Genomic DNA, 13,311 nt, shown 5'->3' on the forward strand with positions numbered 1-13,311 from the left:
TAAGCCGTCCTAGCAAATTAAACCCAAGGAGGACATTGTGGGAATCCTGATTTACAGCCAGTGGGTTGAAAGCCCAGACACAGTCTGAGGCCTGCCATTGGCATCTGAAGTGGGGGCACAGCCTCGTGGTGCAGCATGCCCTCAGCCTATGGGATCTGACACTCCATACAGGCAGACAGGGTCAGGATCAAATTGAATTAAACAACATTCATTTGGTATCTGCTGGAGAACTGCTTGTTGTATGATTGTGGGAGGGAGACTTGGTGTCAGAAGTTTTATATGTTGTGAATGAGGGTAGTTTGGTTTCTCTTATCTCTTACAATGTTAAAAGAGTTTCAATTTGGACAAAGCAAAAGTAGCAACATTTTTTAACATTCTGATATTATAATGATAATATAAGATTGGTAAGTAATATAGGACTAAATGAATAGTGCACAAAAAATTTAAGAACACGGTGCTAATGTATTAAGGTAGCCTCTGTTATTTTATATTCTACCACTGTTTTGTGTTTCAGGTACAGAGCCTTCATTTTCGTTTTGACATTTCTTCTGTATGCAAGTTTTCACTTATCTCGGAAACCTATCAGCATAGTTAAGGTAAGAAGTCTTGAAAAACACTCAATTTTATGTCCTTCTTATAGGAATGATTTGCTTTAAGAACCTTTGGGGAAGAAGGTAGGGACAGTGGCAAGAAAAGTGGAGAAAACAGATTATTTAGAAACAAGTTATTTTGTAGCTTTGTTTTTTTAGTTTCTCTTTTTTGAAATTACAGCTTTTTTAATGTTTTTAAGATAATGTCAGAGTAGTATACTTTTCCCCAGTTCCAGAATTCTGATGCTTCCTTAAATATTTTATCTTGTGTGAATCTTTCTTCCAGCTGTATCCAATCTTAAATCATTCCCGGGCCACTTGAGCTCTTTGTGGCTTTGACCCTAAGCCCGGCTGTGGATGAGGAGATGGTTCTCCATTATTCTTAGAAGGCTGAGTTTCTGTCTGAGTGGTGGGTGGGCCAGGAAGTAGGTAAACAGGTGTTTTAACTAGACATTGAGAAAAGAAGATTAAAGTAGACAGTCCCACATAATAGCCAATTATAACTTGGGAAAAAAGTTTCCCCAAGTTATATAATTTTCTTACCCTTTTTGGAATTGCATCATCTCTCTTGTAAACTGTTAGCAGGCTTGAATGGCATTTGGCTCTTTATCCTAGAATGAACAAGGAAATTGTCCATTGCCAAAGATAACTCATTTACAGCTTGGTTGGCCCTCACTGGCTTTCCAGTAGTTGGCAGGGACACAGATACAGGGCTGCCGCACTTGACCTCTGTAGCCAGGCTTCCTCCTCTCCCAGTGGTGGCTGAGCACTGGACAGCTGTCATGGGGAAGAAGCACAGATGCTGTTGCCTCTGTGAATGGTTCCAGGGTCCCTATCCTCCAGAAACTTCCAGTGGGTGTTAAACATTCATTTACTTGGTATAATCTAAAATTCCTCCTTGACCCCTGGTATGAGCAGGAAGTTTTCATGCACTTCAAGTTGCTTACTCTGAAAATGTTTGCAGACCTTTAAAAATGTAGTTTGTGAAAAAGAGATGAGAATAGGACAACAGGTGGCAGGCCTAAATAAGCACTCAGTCACTCAACAAGGCTCTAACTCAGGACCAATGACCAGCCACTGTAAATCTGATTATTACTGTCCCTGTCTTCCTGATTAGAGGAATACACAAATGGCTCAAGAAAATGGCAGATTACTCAAATGGAAGAGACTTGGTGAGCACCTTAGGATTGAAAGACCTAATGTGCTCAGGAGAGCCTACCCAGGGGTTCAAGACTGATCTGGAACAATTGGGTCCAGTTGGGGGTCTCCCTCAAGAACTAGATGGAGGGACAGGCATCATCATGAAGCTGCCACCTGATGGACTAAGAGGCTGTTGGAACATGTGAGGTGTAAGGTGGGCTGGCCCTGGAGCGTCCCTGCGGCAGGACCCAGCCCCTGGAGTCCATCTTACGACCACAAGGGTCCCCATTAGCCAGGGAAGGATGTGACCATTTTTCCAGGCCACCCTCCCAGCTTCCTTGGTTGCCCTCACCCCCGACTCCTGTGCGTGAAAGTGTCCACGCCACTAGGGGGGTAGGTCTCACTGAAGAGGAGGCCTCACAGTCAGCTCTTAGGTCAGTGTCCTTAGTAACTGCCATTCCCTGAGCCCTGTGCGGTGACAAAGTGCTTGCATTCGTGATTTGACACAATCCTGACAGCATCCCCCGCAGGGCTGATACTCGGTACATCGGTACATCAGCTCTTTACCTCTCCACCTTCCGGTCTCTCAGGCATTTACTTACTCGAGTACAGTCACAGCACCCACACCCAGGAATTCCTTAACACATGGGTTTTCTGATTTAGTTCCCTAGATGTGCCCAGGTATGATTGGCCTTATGCTAAATCTTGCAGGTTTCTTTGCCTTTTAAGGCAGATTAGAACATCACACGACATATGATAAACTTTATAACACCTGACAAAGCTCTCACATGCTTTAGCTCATGTTCTAAGTAATGCAAATGAGACTGGGATTGCATTCTAATGCAAGTAGAATCATTTTATGTTTCTGTTGACCTAAGGAATAGTTTGATAATTATCTATAGCCTGTATTTCCTAGGATGTTATAATTAAAGCAAAAGCAAATATATTTGCTGTTTTGAAATCAATCACCAGGACTGTAAATTACAAAATGATTCCCGTTCTATAACGTTGTTCATAGAGCACCAAGCAGAAGCAGGGCAGATGCCTGTCAGTCTGGAGCTGTTCCAGTGTACCTTTAATCAATACTGGCTAATTTTATATTACTCTCATTAACAAAATGTGTATTTTAAAAAGATTATGGTAAAGCCAGGGCTGGGAGGATGTTTGTGTTTTAAGCACAACCCTTTTCCATTCTACCTGCTGCCCAAACTACAGCCTGAGGCAAGCATCCGCCCAGGAGGTCTGTGTCCTCCTAGGGGAGACCTTTGGGGGACTTTGACTGCTCTGAGCCAGAGAAGAAACCTGAAAGCAGTGGCTTCTCAGACAGAGCTTAATCTGCCCGGGATCTGTGGAACCAGGGGGGATAGCAACATTGACTGACCTGAGTGTGAGTGTCCTGACCCTCTGTGGACACAGTCCTGAGGAAGACAGCATACAGAGTCTGAAAATCTGGAACTATATACCATGAGCGGGAAACATTTTTGTAATGTCCTAGTGCTCCCAGTCTTAATATTTAAATAGAATGCAACTTCAATGAAGATCTCAGCAGTTTTTTTTTTTAATTAAATGAAATGATCTTAAAGTTTACATGAAAGACTATCCTGAAATTATCAAGGGAAGTGTAAAAAAGGTACTATTTTGTGATATAAAATGAGACAAAAATATGAAAAGATTAATGTATTTTTAAATATCATAATCAAATTGTAATATTGCATGAGAATAGACAAAAAGATCAGAAGTTCAGTAGACTAGAATAGAAAACATAGAATATTTGACAGAGATAATTGGGAAAATATACCTTATTTAATAAATGGTGTTGGTACAACTGGTTATCTAGAAGAAATAAAAGGTTCAATGACTATATTATTAAAAAAATGGATGGATTAAAGATTTAAGTGTAGAAAAATAGAAACTAAAAACCCAAGAATTAATCATGTTCATCTAAGAAGTGTAAAGTTAGGAAATCCAGAGGGACAATGGACAAAGTGGACGGATCAGCTGTTCACAAACAAGATGTCCAGGTTTCCAAGAGATGTGTGAGCTGTGTTCACGTTGACTAGTCCCCATACCCCCAAAGGTGAATCAAGGTGGAGCATGTCCTTTGACTGGCAGCACTGGGGGAGAGGCTTTGCAGGCGTCGCTGATGGAGGTCACGTGTCAGTGACTTCTGGAAAGGACTCTAACACCTGGTGAGATAGAGCACAGACGCCTCCCACACTACTTCTGGGGATTTCCTCAGTGAGGTAGACGCACCATGCCTGGGATATCTACATGAGCACCTGGACTCAGACATTGTTTGTAGTGACCAAAAAAGGAAAAAGGAGAAAAATACTGGCTGCACATGAACCTAATCAGCAGGTGAAAGTTTGAACAAATCGTGACCCATCAGTGTTTCGGAATGTGCAGCCACCTAAGGGAATGACTTCAAGCCAAACCAGTTGACAGAGAAAGATCTCCAGGAGGTATTTTGTGTAAAAAGTTAAGATGTTCATAAGGATATGTGAAAGATTCCATTTTTGAAAACAGTGACCAGAAAGTTTCCCTGTGTCCTTCTGCTCACCTGTGTGAGTGGAGTCCGTGCTGGCACGTGCCCATATGTGTGTGGTCCACTTTTATGTGGCTCCTGTGATTATTCTGGCAAACTGGCCATATTCAGGTGCTGTCATAAATGGGCATAGCTTGTCTGGTCTTCCCACTTTTGGTACCAAATTTTAATTTCTCTCCTAGGACTTCTTCTGGATAATGGTTTGGAGAATCATTTAGCCTTGTAAGAGGAAGGTGCAGGGCTAGTTAGAGGAAGTGAACCCACACAAACCAATGCACTGAAAATTAACCTAGTTATCTAAAGGCCTATCAGCCCTTTCTGCTAGAGTAGCATGAGGTTCCATACTGCTATGGCTGCAGCCTTCCATGGGCACATGGGGGATGGCGGGGCTGAGTGAGACCCAGCTCAGCAGAGGCACCCAGGGAGCACAGTGGGTGAGCTCCTTACACTCACGGCTGCCAGTCCTTGAACCCTTTCAAGGCACTCTTTGTGTCAGTGGGTGCTTACAGCAATCCTGTGACTCGGGCATTATAGTGCCGACTTCATGACTGACGTCCAGGGAGTAGGAGTGATGGTGCGAAGGTCGCAAGCCACACAGCTGCACCAAGATCCCAGCGAGGGCCTGTCTGCAGCAATTGCCTGTGTCCCTAAACAGGGCGCCAGGTCCCACTCATCATGCAACAAAATGGGAAAACCTTTCTGCTTATTTTTGGGGAAAAAAAATTGTTTCTATAATGTTTTCCATGCATGATTCTTCCTCAGAAATATTAAACAATGAGAGAGGTTGTCAAAATCTGTGGAGAATTCCCTTTTTCCTTGCTCCTATGTGAAGCTACTGCTGAAAACCTCAGTTTAGCCTGGCCAACAGCTCCCTCTTGGCCAGGGGTCCTTTCCCATCCTGCCTGTAGCTTTCTTCAGTGAAGGATGGGTGGGGACACCAAAGCATCCTGGGTGTGACCAGGCTGGCTTCTGCAGGTGGCAGCAAGGGGGAGGGCAGAAATGACTGGGCTGCCGCAAGTGCCAAGAAGGAGAAAAGTATGGAATCAGGTGGCAGCTGGCTGGGGAAACCTGCAGATGCCAACTGTACAGAGAGGACAGGCTGCAGGCACCCTCCCCGGGCTCCCCAGTCTCATGGTCACCCCAGACAAGAACTCAGAATGTAGGTGGCAGGGGCTCTGAGAAGCCAGGGGCACATGACAGCACTCACTTCCCAAACTCCCAAGAGACCATCACAGAGCCTCCCGGGAGGACAACTTTGCTGAGGAGCCAGTGGGGATGGCGGGAAACAGATAATGACTTTGCGTTGTAAAGCAGAACCCTTGGCTGGGTTTTCAGAACGGTGTTTGTTAATTATAGCAGAACAGCCAATGACGACCATGAAGTTGTGTGACTGTAGAGCAGCTGTGTTCTGTGTGCCATGCCAGGACTCAAGGACATGTGCCCAAGTGCATCCAGCTGTGAGCCAGGTTGCCATTCTGGGCTCACCAGGGCCCTACCAAGGACAGCCTTTTGGAGGTGGCCAGCCTCTTGGCCACTTCCTCCTGAAGAAGGGACAGGACTTATGACCTTGGTCCTCCTGGTGAATGGGGTGACTCCTTGACCATTATGTTGTGCCCTGACCCTGGAACCAGCTTCCCACATGGCTGTCCAGGCTTCTGGCTGTCCTCAAAGTCCAGTCACTAAGGATGTCCTCAGGTCCCGTGGACAACAGACCTAAACTGAGGTTTCCAGCAGTAGCTTCACATAGCAGCAAGGAAAAGGGAATTCTGCATAGATTTTCACAACCTCTCTCATCGTTTAATATTTCCGAGAAAGAACCATCCATGGAAAGAAACCATTATAAAAATAACTGAGGGGTGCTCCTGAGCACAAGAACCCCTGCTTTGCACCCTGGCTCACACCTGAAGGGTCAGTTCATCTGTGTGTTAGAAAACCTTTGTTAAAGAGACCTCAGGGCAGGCGAGGAATGGGAGCAGGTGTTATGAGCAAGCCCCCTGTCCCTCAGTTCCCCTGCAGGAGGATGGGCCCCATCATCATGTGGAACTTTTCTGGAAGCCCTCCTCTTCTGAGGAAGAGCGCACTCTGCTCCCCTTGCTGCCACATCCTGACAGATGGGCTTCCTTCTCTCTGCCTGGTATCTGTTTCTTGAAGGTTGCCCTGTCCCAAGCACTGTGGGGAAAGCCTGGCCCTCAGCATCACAGGTCCCAGTGACTGTTCTGTAATGAATAGCAGCCCTGTTGCAGGTGGGGAGACTGAGGCAAGGCCCATGGAGTAAGTCTCTTGCCCAGCCAGTCATCCAGCTCCTGGCCCTAGGCTTTTCCTTCCACGCCTCTCAGATAAATTCCTCCAGCCCTGGCCTTGCTATAGCAGGTTCTGTAAACTGGGTGAGCTGGTGTTCTCCTGCCCCATGTACTGAGACGTGAGACATAAATTGAGGAATAATTTGCACTTAGTACACAAGTCCTAAGTGTCCAGGGTGACAAATCTACATGTGCACCATCAGCCAGGTGAAGGTGTAGGCACTTCCAGCTCCCGGAAGGCCCCTATGCCTAGTTGTTACCTCATAGGTGACAGCAGTTCCCACCCCTGTCAGCATGGATTTGTTGGCCCGTTCTTGAACCTATTGTGAATGGAGTCACGCAGTTGGTACCCTTTATGGGGAGGAGGGCAGCACTCTCTGCCTCCCCAGCAGAGCCTCACTGGAGGGCACTTCCTATCCTTGCTTCTGTTCCCCATGTCTTAGGGTGAACTCCACAAGTACTGCGCTGCTTGGGATGAGACCGAAGTCAGATTCCACAGCCAGAGCCACAAAGCTGGGTACGTTTCCCCCGGCCAGCTGCCAGACAACGAGACTGACTGTGGCTGGGCTCCATTTGGTGAGTTTGACAAAGGCCGTCAGTGCGCGGCCACCCTTTCGGTGTTCTTCCAGCCTTGCTAAGTCTAGCAGCCATTCCGCTGGCCGCAAATGTACCTGCATTTCCATGACAGGGCTCTCCTGTCAGGCAATGACCATGCCTGTTTGCAGGGCTGGTGTCACCTGAACTAGATTCTCTTATGAGGGAATCTGTAGAAGATGATTCGCATTCTGTATTTCAGATTTGGAAGTTGGGTGGGAAGAAGAGAGCTTGCAGGGGCTGTGTGCGGGGCTGGCCAGTCAGACACGCTGCAACGAAGCCAGTGTACACGTAAAACAAGTTGATCAACACACACCCACCCCCCTGAACAAGGGACCTCATCTAATCAGAACGATGTGCATATTTAGTGATTATTTGAAAATACGATGACTTTGTTGTCCTCCGTGAGAAGCTGAACAGAAGATGTGCTGCCTGTGTTGTGTTCCCAGCCACCTCTTTTAAGCTTCCTGAGTGCACCCAAGTTTAGAGAAGAGATGTTTTCAGCTCTCAGCCCTGCTGCAGAGACAAGCTCAACAATACTGAACTTTGTCTGTTGATTTTCCACTCCCTGTAGATAAGAGCAACTACCAACAGCTGCTTGGCGCCCTGGATTACTCCTTCCTGTGTGCGTATGCCATTGGCATGTACCTGAGGTAGGTCTGCTGGAGTTTCCAGATCCTTCCTGGTCCTAAGTCCATTCAGTGCCCAGCAAACAGGAATGCAAGATGAGGGCCTGCTTGCAGGCTGCTTGCTTCTGGGGCTCTTCGCATGCTGCTCTGTGTCCACACATAGGACTGGAAGCAGAGGAGGTAGACGCCCCGGGTATTCTGGGCTGGTCACAGGCTGGCCACAGCACCCCTGGACCTGGGGTCCTAGGACATGATCATTTAGGAATAGGGGACGAGAGGCTGTACATGGAGGTCAGAGCCCGCTCTGTCCACAGTTGCAACAGCCCCCATCTATTTACACGTCCCGGTAACTAGCTGGTAGTCAGAACAGTTGAAACAGTATGTGCTGGACTTTGCTACCTGACACCCACCTTGGCCCCAGCAGAGCTGAGAGCAGCAGCCCGGCACTAAGTGGCAGGAGGGGCATGAACTCCAGGCACAGGCTGCTTGGATTTGAGTCTCTGACCTACCACCTGCTGGAGTCTGGCCTTGGACAAGCTACTGTACCTCTTTGGGCCTCAGTGTCCCCTTTCCAAGATGGGAGAAATCATAGTTCCCCTGACTTAGGATTGTGGTGAGGATTAACTGAGTCCATGCATGTAGAGGCTCAGAACTGCCTGGCACGTGGTGCACACCCAGCCACTCTTGACCTCACTCTTGAATTGAAGTAGGTAGGTACCAAATGTTACATGGGTGATAGAACTTGGGTTAGTGAATTAAAAATGGTGTCATGTCATTCCAGCGGTGATTTTTTGTAAAGAGCATCATAGAGATTTCTCAGTTATTTTCTATTACTATAACGGAATACCTTGAGATTGGATAATTTATAAAGAAAAAAGGTTTATCTGGCTCAAGACCAAGATCAGGTGGTTACATCTGGCAGGGGCCTCATGCTGTGTTGTAACGTGGCAGAGGGCTTCATGTGGCAGGACTGTGTGCACGGGGGCACGCAGAAGAGATAGAAGATAGGGTGACTTGGCTTCGTAACGACCCCCGCTCACAGTGACTAATCAGTCTGGAGAGAATGAGCACAGTCCCATGAGGCAGCCCCTACACAGCTCTAGAAGGCAAGACTCCAAAGAGGTTAGATCACATTGCAGTCCCAACGGATCCGAGGGACTCCACCCAGTACTTCAGGCCTTCTCTTAAAAAACGAAGCTTCCAGTTTTAAAACCAAACCAGGGAAAGTAATTGTGGCAGGAGGTGGTGGCTGGCAGAGGCTTGTTGTCCTTTCCCCAGGTGTTGCCATCTAGCTGGGCATTTTAACACAGATGACTTTGTCATAGCACATGGTGTGTGTGTGTGTGTGTGTGTGAGTGAACTGCCCAAGCTTATAAAGTGATCCCTTTTGTAAGTGATTGCCCAAGCTTGTAAGACACCCCTCTGTAGTCTGTCAGTTGAAATGTGAATACTACATACATTTACATTAAAGCAGGATTAACTAGCAGGACAAGTTCTTGTTTTCTTTAATTGGCAACTGTCACATGTAATTCAGTGTTTGACTTTTTAAATCTTGTTTCTAGTGACTTTTACTAGAAATAAAAAGTCTTATAAGATGTTACCAATTGCTGGTTTCTGTGAGTAAACACTCTGCAGGGAAATAGCAGTGTCGAACCTTCCTGGAAATTATCAGACCTTAGAGTTCTGAAAGCTCAGAGAACAGCGTGAAAACATCTGGAAAGACATGCCATTTTGGTTCTGGGGGTTTGCTCACCCACACTGTCCTTCTTGTCCCCACCACAGTGGCATCATAGGGGAGCGCCTGCCCATTCGGTACTACCTCACGTTCGGCATGCTCGCCAGCGGAGCCTTCACTGCCCTGTTCGGGGTAGGATATTTCTATGACATCCACAGTTTGGGATTCTACGTGGTGACTCAGGTAAGGGTTTGGATCCATGGCTCACTGTGGTAGGGGTTTTGTGGTAGGCAGGATGGGGTGTTTATGATGAGGAACCCGCCTCTGCCAAGGTGGTGGTGGGGGCAAGACTGTGTCATGTCTGAGGTCAGGGGCAGCTGATGTGTGAAGTCCTTCCTTTTTTGTTCTGCTCTAGAGGGTTCTGCCAGGCAGTTTCTCTCTGTTTCGGGAGCTACCTGTTGAAGAGTCACATTTGTCAGTGCCCAGGTGAAGCACGAGGCTCTCACTCTGACTTTATGTGGATGAGTTGGAGAAACTGTCTTGTGACAGATCTGACCCCTCAGGAGTTGGGAGCTGTCGTCCCCAAGCTGGAGTTAGTTGCCCCCAAAGCTGTGGCAGCTGTGGTTCCCACCAGAGAGTGCCCCAAACTGTCCTGAGATGGGGCTGGTTGGGATTCCAAAGAAAGAAGCACTAATTATGAGGGGAGCTCCCAGACAGAGGCGCTGACAGGAAGCAGGGCAGGGAGGGTCTGACAGGGCTGTCTGCTGTGAGGCTGGGTGTACAGGAAGGCCCAGGACCCTGTCAGTATTCTGGGCAACAACGTAAACACCCTTACTGGTGCCTGGGAATGTGCAAGGGTAGCTTGGGTTCAAGACTACAGGGAAAGCATACAGTTGGCTGGATCTCAGAGCGGTCAGGACAGAGAGAAATATGGGCGTCCTGGGGGACCCTGCAGGGGGATGTGGGTGTGGCAAGGGTGCAGGGAAGCTGTTTTGGAGTCCTTGGCAGTCACTGGGGAGGAATGGAGAGAAGTCGAAGGTGCTGGAAGGCAGGAAGGCTTGAGAGAGCCCTGCTTTGCCCTTCAAGCTGGGCCCAGGCCTTCGGCATCCCTCAGCTTTTGCCCTTCCTGTGGACAAATACTGACGGCCACAGAAAGTGCCACAGAAGTGACGATGCTCAGCTCCAGTCTGTGCAGCTTCTGGGGCCCTCCAGATAGCCTGGGCTGGGAGATACAAAATCATCAGAGCAAATTGTACTCAGTTTTGCATTTTAAGATTTTCCCATATCACTTGAAACAGTTAACTGATTTAACTATAGCAGTAACATAGAAAATGAGAAGGAAGACAGAAATAGTTTCCCAGAGTTCTGGAGTATTCCCAAAGTGAAGGGCAAGTGTGGTCCGCCCAGAGGCAGCAGCCAGTGACTGCCCCGTTCAGTGAGAGCAACACAAGTCCTGAGCTGGCCCTTGTTTCATGCATCTCATAGGAGTTGTCCCCGACTCTCAGGACACTAAAGCAAACTCAGTCACCTGTGTGCCCTCTAAGTCCCTCTTGAAACTTAAGACATTCTTAAAAAGTACAGAAACACTCTGCCCAGGGCTAGGTCAAGGTCGTAGTCATTTCAGATGATGATTACCAACTGTGCCTTCTCCGTGCCACTGTGGGAGAGAACTGCCATTCACAGGTCAGTTCTATAAACAAGTCCGTGAAAGGAGATTTTCTCTCTGTGAAGTTTTCAGACTCAAAAGAGACTGGAAAGGCCAGTGCCTATCCGCTGCCAGGCACCGTTCCCCAGGGTGGGCTGCCTGGGCTCTTTTCTTGGCCTTCTCTACTTATTCTGAAATTTCCAGGACAGGCATGTGTTAATTTTATTTTGAAAGAATATATGCACCTGTATACACAGTTGGAAACTATAAGTATAGTTCAAATTATGCATAAAAGTGCAATTTGGATCCCATCTTAGGCAGCTGAGGCTCACCTGAGCAGAGAGAGCTGTGCCCCTTCTGAGAGAGTCCCAGCCCTGCTCCCAAGTGGAGATGACAGAGAACCGCCCTGCGGGCCTGGCAGTAACGTGCGCTCTGGGGTATGTTTTCCACTCCTGGTGAATTTCTTTCCGGCCTCTCTTCTAGGTTATCAATGGACTGGTACAGACCACAGGCTGGCCCAGTGTTGTCACCTGCCTCGGCAACTGGTTTGGGAAAGGAAGGTGAGAGAGGGTCCCTGCCTCCAACAGCATTTGTTTTCTAAAAACATTCTGATGAAAACGAGACCACTTTACTTTTAGTTTTTCTTCAGACTCATTATAGCAAAAATACTTCAACTAGTCTCCTCTTTAAATTAAGGTGATGGAAACTCCTAGGGCTTAAACTCGTGACATTTGACTGTCCTGTGTCCTGTGAGGCAGCATTCCCAGCCATTTATGTTGTGGGCAGAGTTGGGTCTGTGTGGCTCAGCTGTACCCATGACAGCTGCACCCGTCTCTCCTGACCTCCAGGCACCACTGTGCCCTGAGCTAACCCACTCGGGGAAGCTTCTCAGCACCACTTTGCTGTATGTTTTGTTGTGTTGCAGACGAGGTTTGATTATGGGGGTCTGGAATTCCCATACCTCTGTGGGCAACATTTTGGGGTCGTTGATTGCTGGCTACTGGGTGTCCACGTGCTGGGGCCTGTCCTTCGTCGTGCCTGGGGCCATTGTGGCAGCGATGGGGATCGTGTGCTTTCTCTTCCTCATTGAACGTAAGTACATGAGGCCTCGGAGATGACCCCCTGGGGGAGCCTTGGTTGCTGGGGAGAGCTGTGGGCAAAAGTTTGAGAGCAGGGGAGGAGGGCTGCTTGGTGCCCTGTGAGGAGGAGCTGCTCTTGTCCCTGGACCTGCGCCCCTAGGCAGCTTGCTCTTTCCTGGTCTTACCAGATTTTCAGTTCTTTCCTGGTTCCTGGACCTGCGCCCCTAGGCAGCTTGCTCTTTCCTGGTCTTACCAGATTTTCAGTTCTTTCCTGGTTCCTGGACCTGCGCCCCTAGGCAGCTTGCTCTTTCCTGGTCTTACCAGATTTTCAGTTCTTTCCTGATTTCTGGCGTCCCAATTCCTTCTCTCCCGTTGTCCTCCCCACCCTTACCCAAAGCATCAGGCATTCTGTTGGGGAGTCTCATTCTGTGTGCTCTTTGGGGCACACACCCGGGACGCAGGCCCAGCCTGTGGCTGCACCTGCTGGCTTATTTGCTTCCTGCAAAGATCTATCTTGAACAATGTCATAAAACCATGGCATGACTTAAGACTTGATTAACATCTAATTAGGTAAAGAATGTCTACCAGAAAAGCATTTCAGATTCAATACCAAACCTTTGATTTAATAGAATTTGACATTCACGTGTAAACTTGAGGTGTTCTGAGCTGTTACATGATGGCAGAGCAGCCAGTGCTGCCTGGACGTTCTGTGCCAGAGTGCTGACCCACAAGCTGTTCTGGAAATGGTGTTCCAGGAAGACTGGGCTGGCAGCAAAATACAGTGGTGTCAGGTAACTCCCTGCCTGTGGCTCCCAGAAAGGAGCACTCAGTAATCAGCCCTCCCTCCGTACCAGGCGGTCAGGAGACTCAGCTCCGTGTTCAGAGCTGCAGCCTCATTGTCCAGGAGGGGAGGGAGTGCTTGTTCTATTTAATTCCTCACCTTTTCCTTCTTGCTAAAGCTAACCTTTTAATTTTAAAAAGAACTGCATCTAGCCAGCTGTGAGGTCTGAGGCTGTCAGACCAGTCTTCTGTGTTGGCATAAACAGAAATAAACATTCAGGTGAGGAATTCACAGGCACTCACTGGTGCTCAGCTCCCTGTCGCTGTGTTCTCC

At 48.0% G+C, this 13,311-nt stretch overlaps 1 protein-coding gene across 2 annotated transcripts in view; it reads left to right on the forward strand.

The window, feature by feature from the left end:
* Positions 1 to 13,311, forward strand: part of SLC37A1 (solute carrier family 37 member 1) — a 73,202-nt gene that overhangs the window by 26,347 nt on the left and 33,544 nt on the right. For both annotated transcript variants that reach the window (XM_023518122.1, XM_012810288.2), the window contains 6 exons: positions 515 to 596; positions 7,019 to 7,151; positions 7,744 to 7,822; positions 9,581 to 9,716; positions 11,602 to 11,678; positions 12,044 to 12,210. In XM_023518122.1, coding sequence (XP_023373890.1) covers positions 515 to 596; positions 7,019 to 7,151; positions 7,744 to 7,822; positions 9,581 to 9,716; positions 11,602 to 11,678; positions 12,044 to 12,210 — 674 coding nt within the window. The remainder of the gene's footprint in view (positions 1 to 514; positions 597 to 7,018; positions 7,152 to 7,743; positions 7,823 to 9,580; positions 9,717 to 11,601; positions 11,679 to 12,043; positions 12,211 to 13,311) is intronic.

This window comes from Otolemur garnettii, unplaced genomic scaffold, assembly GCF_000181295.1.
Source record: "Otolemur garnettii isolate 467f Iridium unplaced genomic scaffold, OtoGar3 scaffold00128, whole genome shotgun sequence".
In the NCBI taxonomy this organism is placed as follows: domain Eukaryota; kingdom Metazoa; phylum Chordata; class Mammalia; order Primates; family Galagidae; genus Otolemur; species Otolemur garnettii.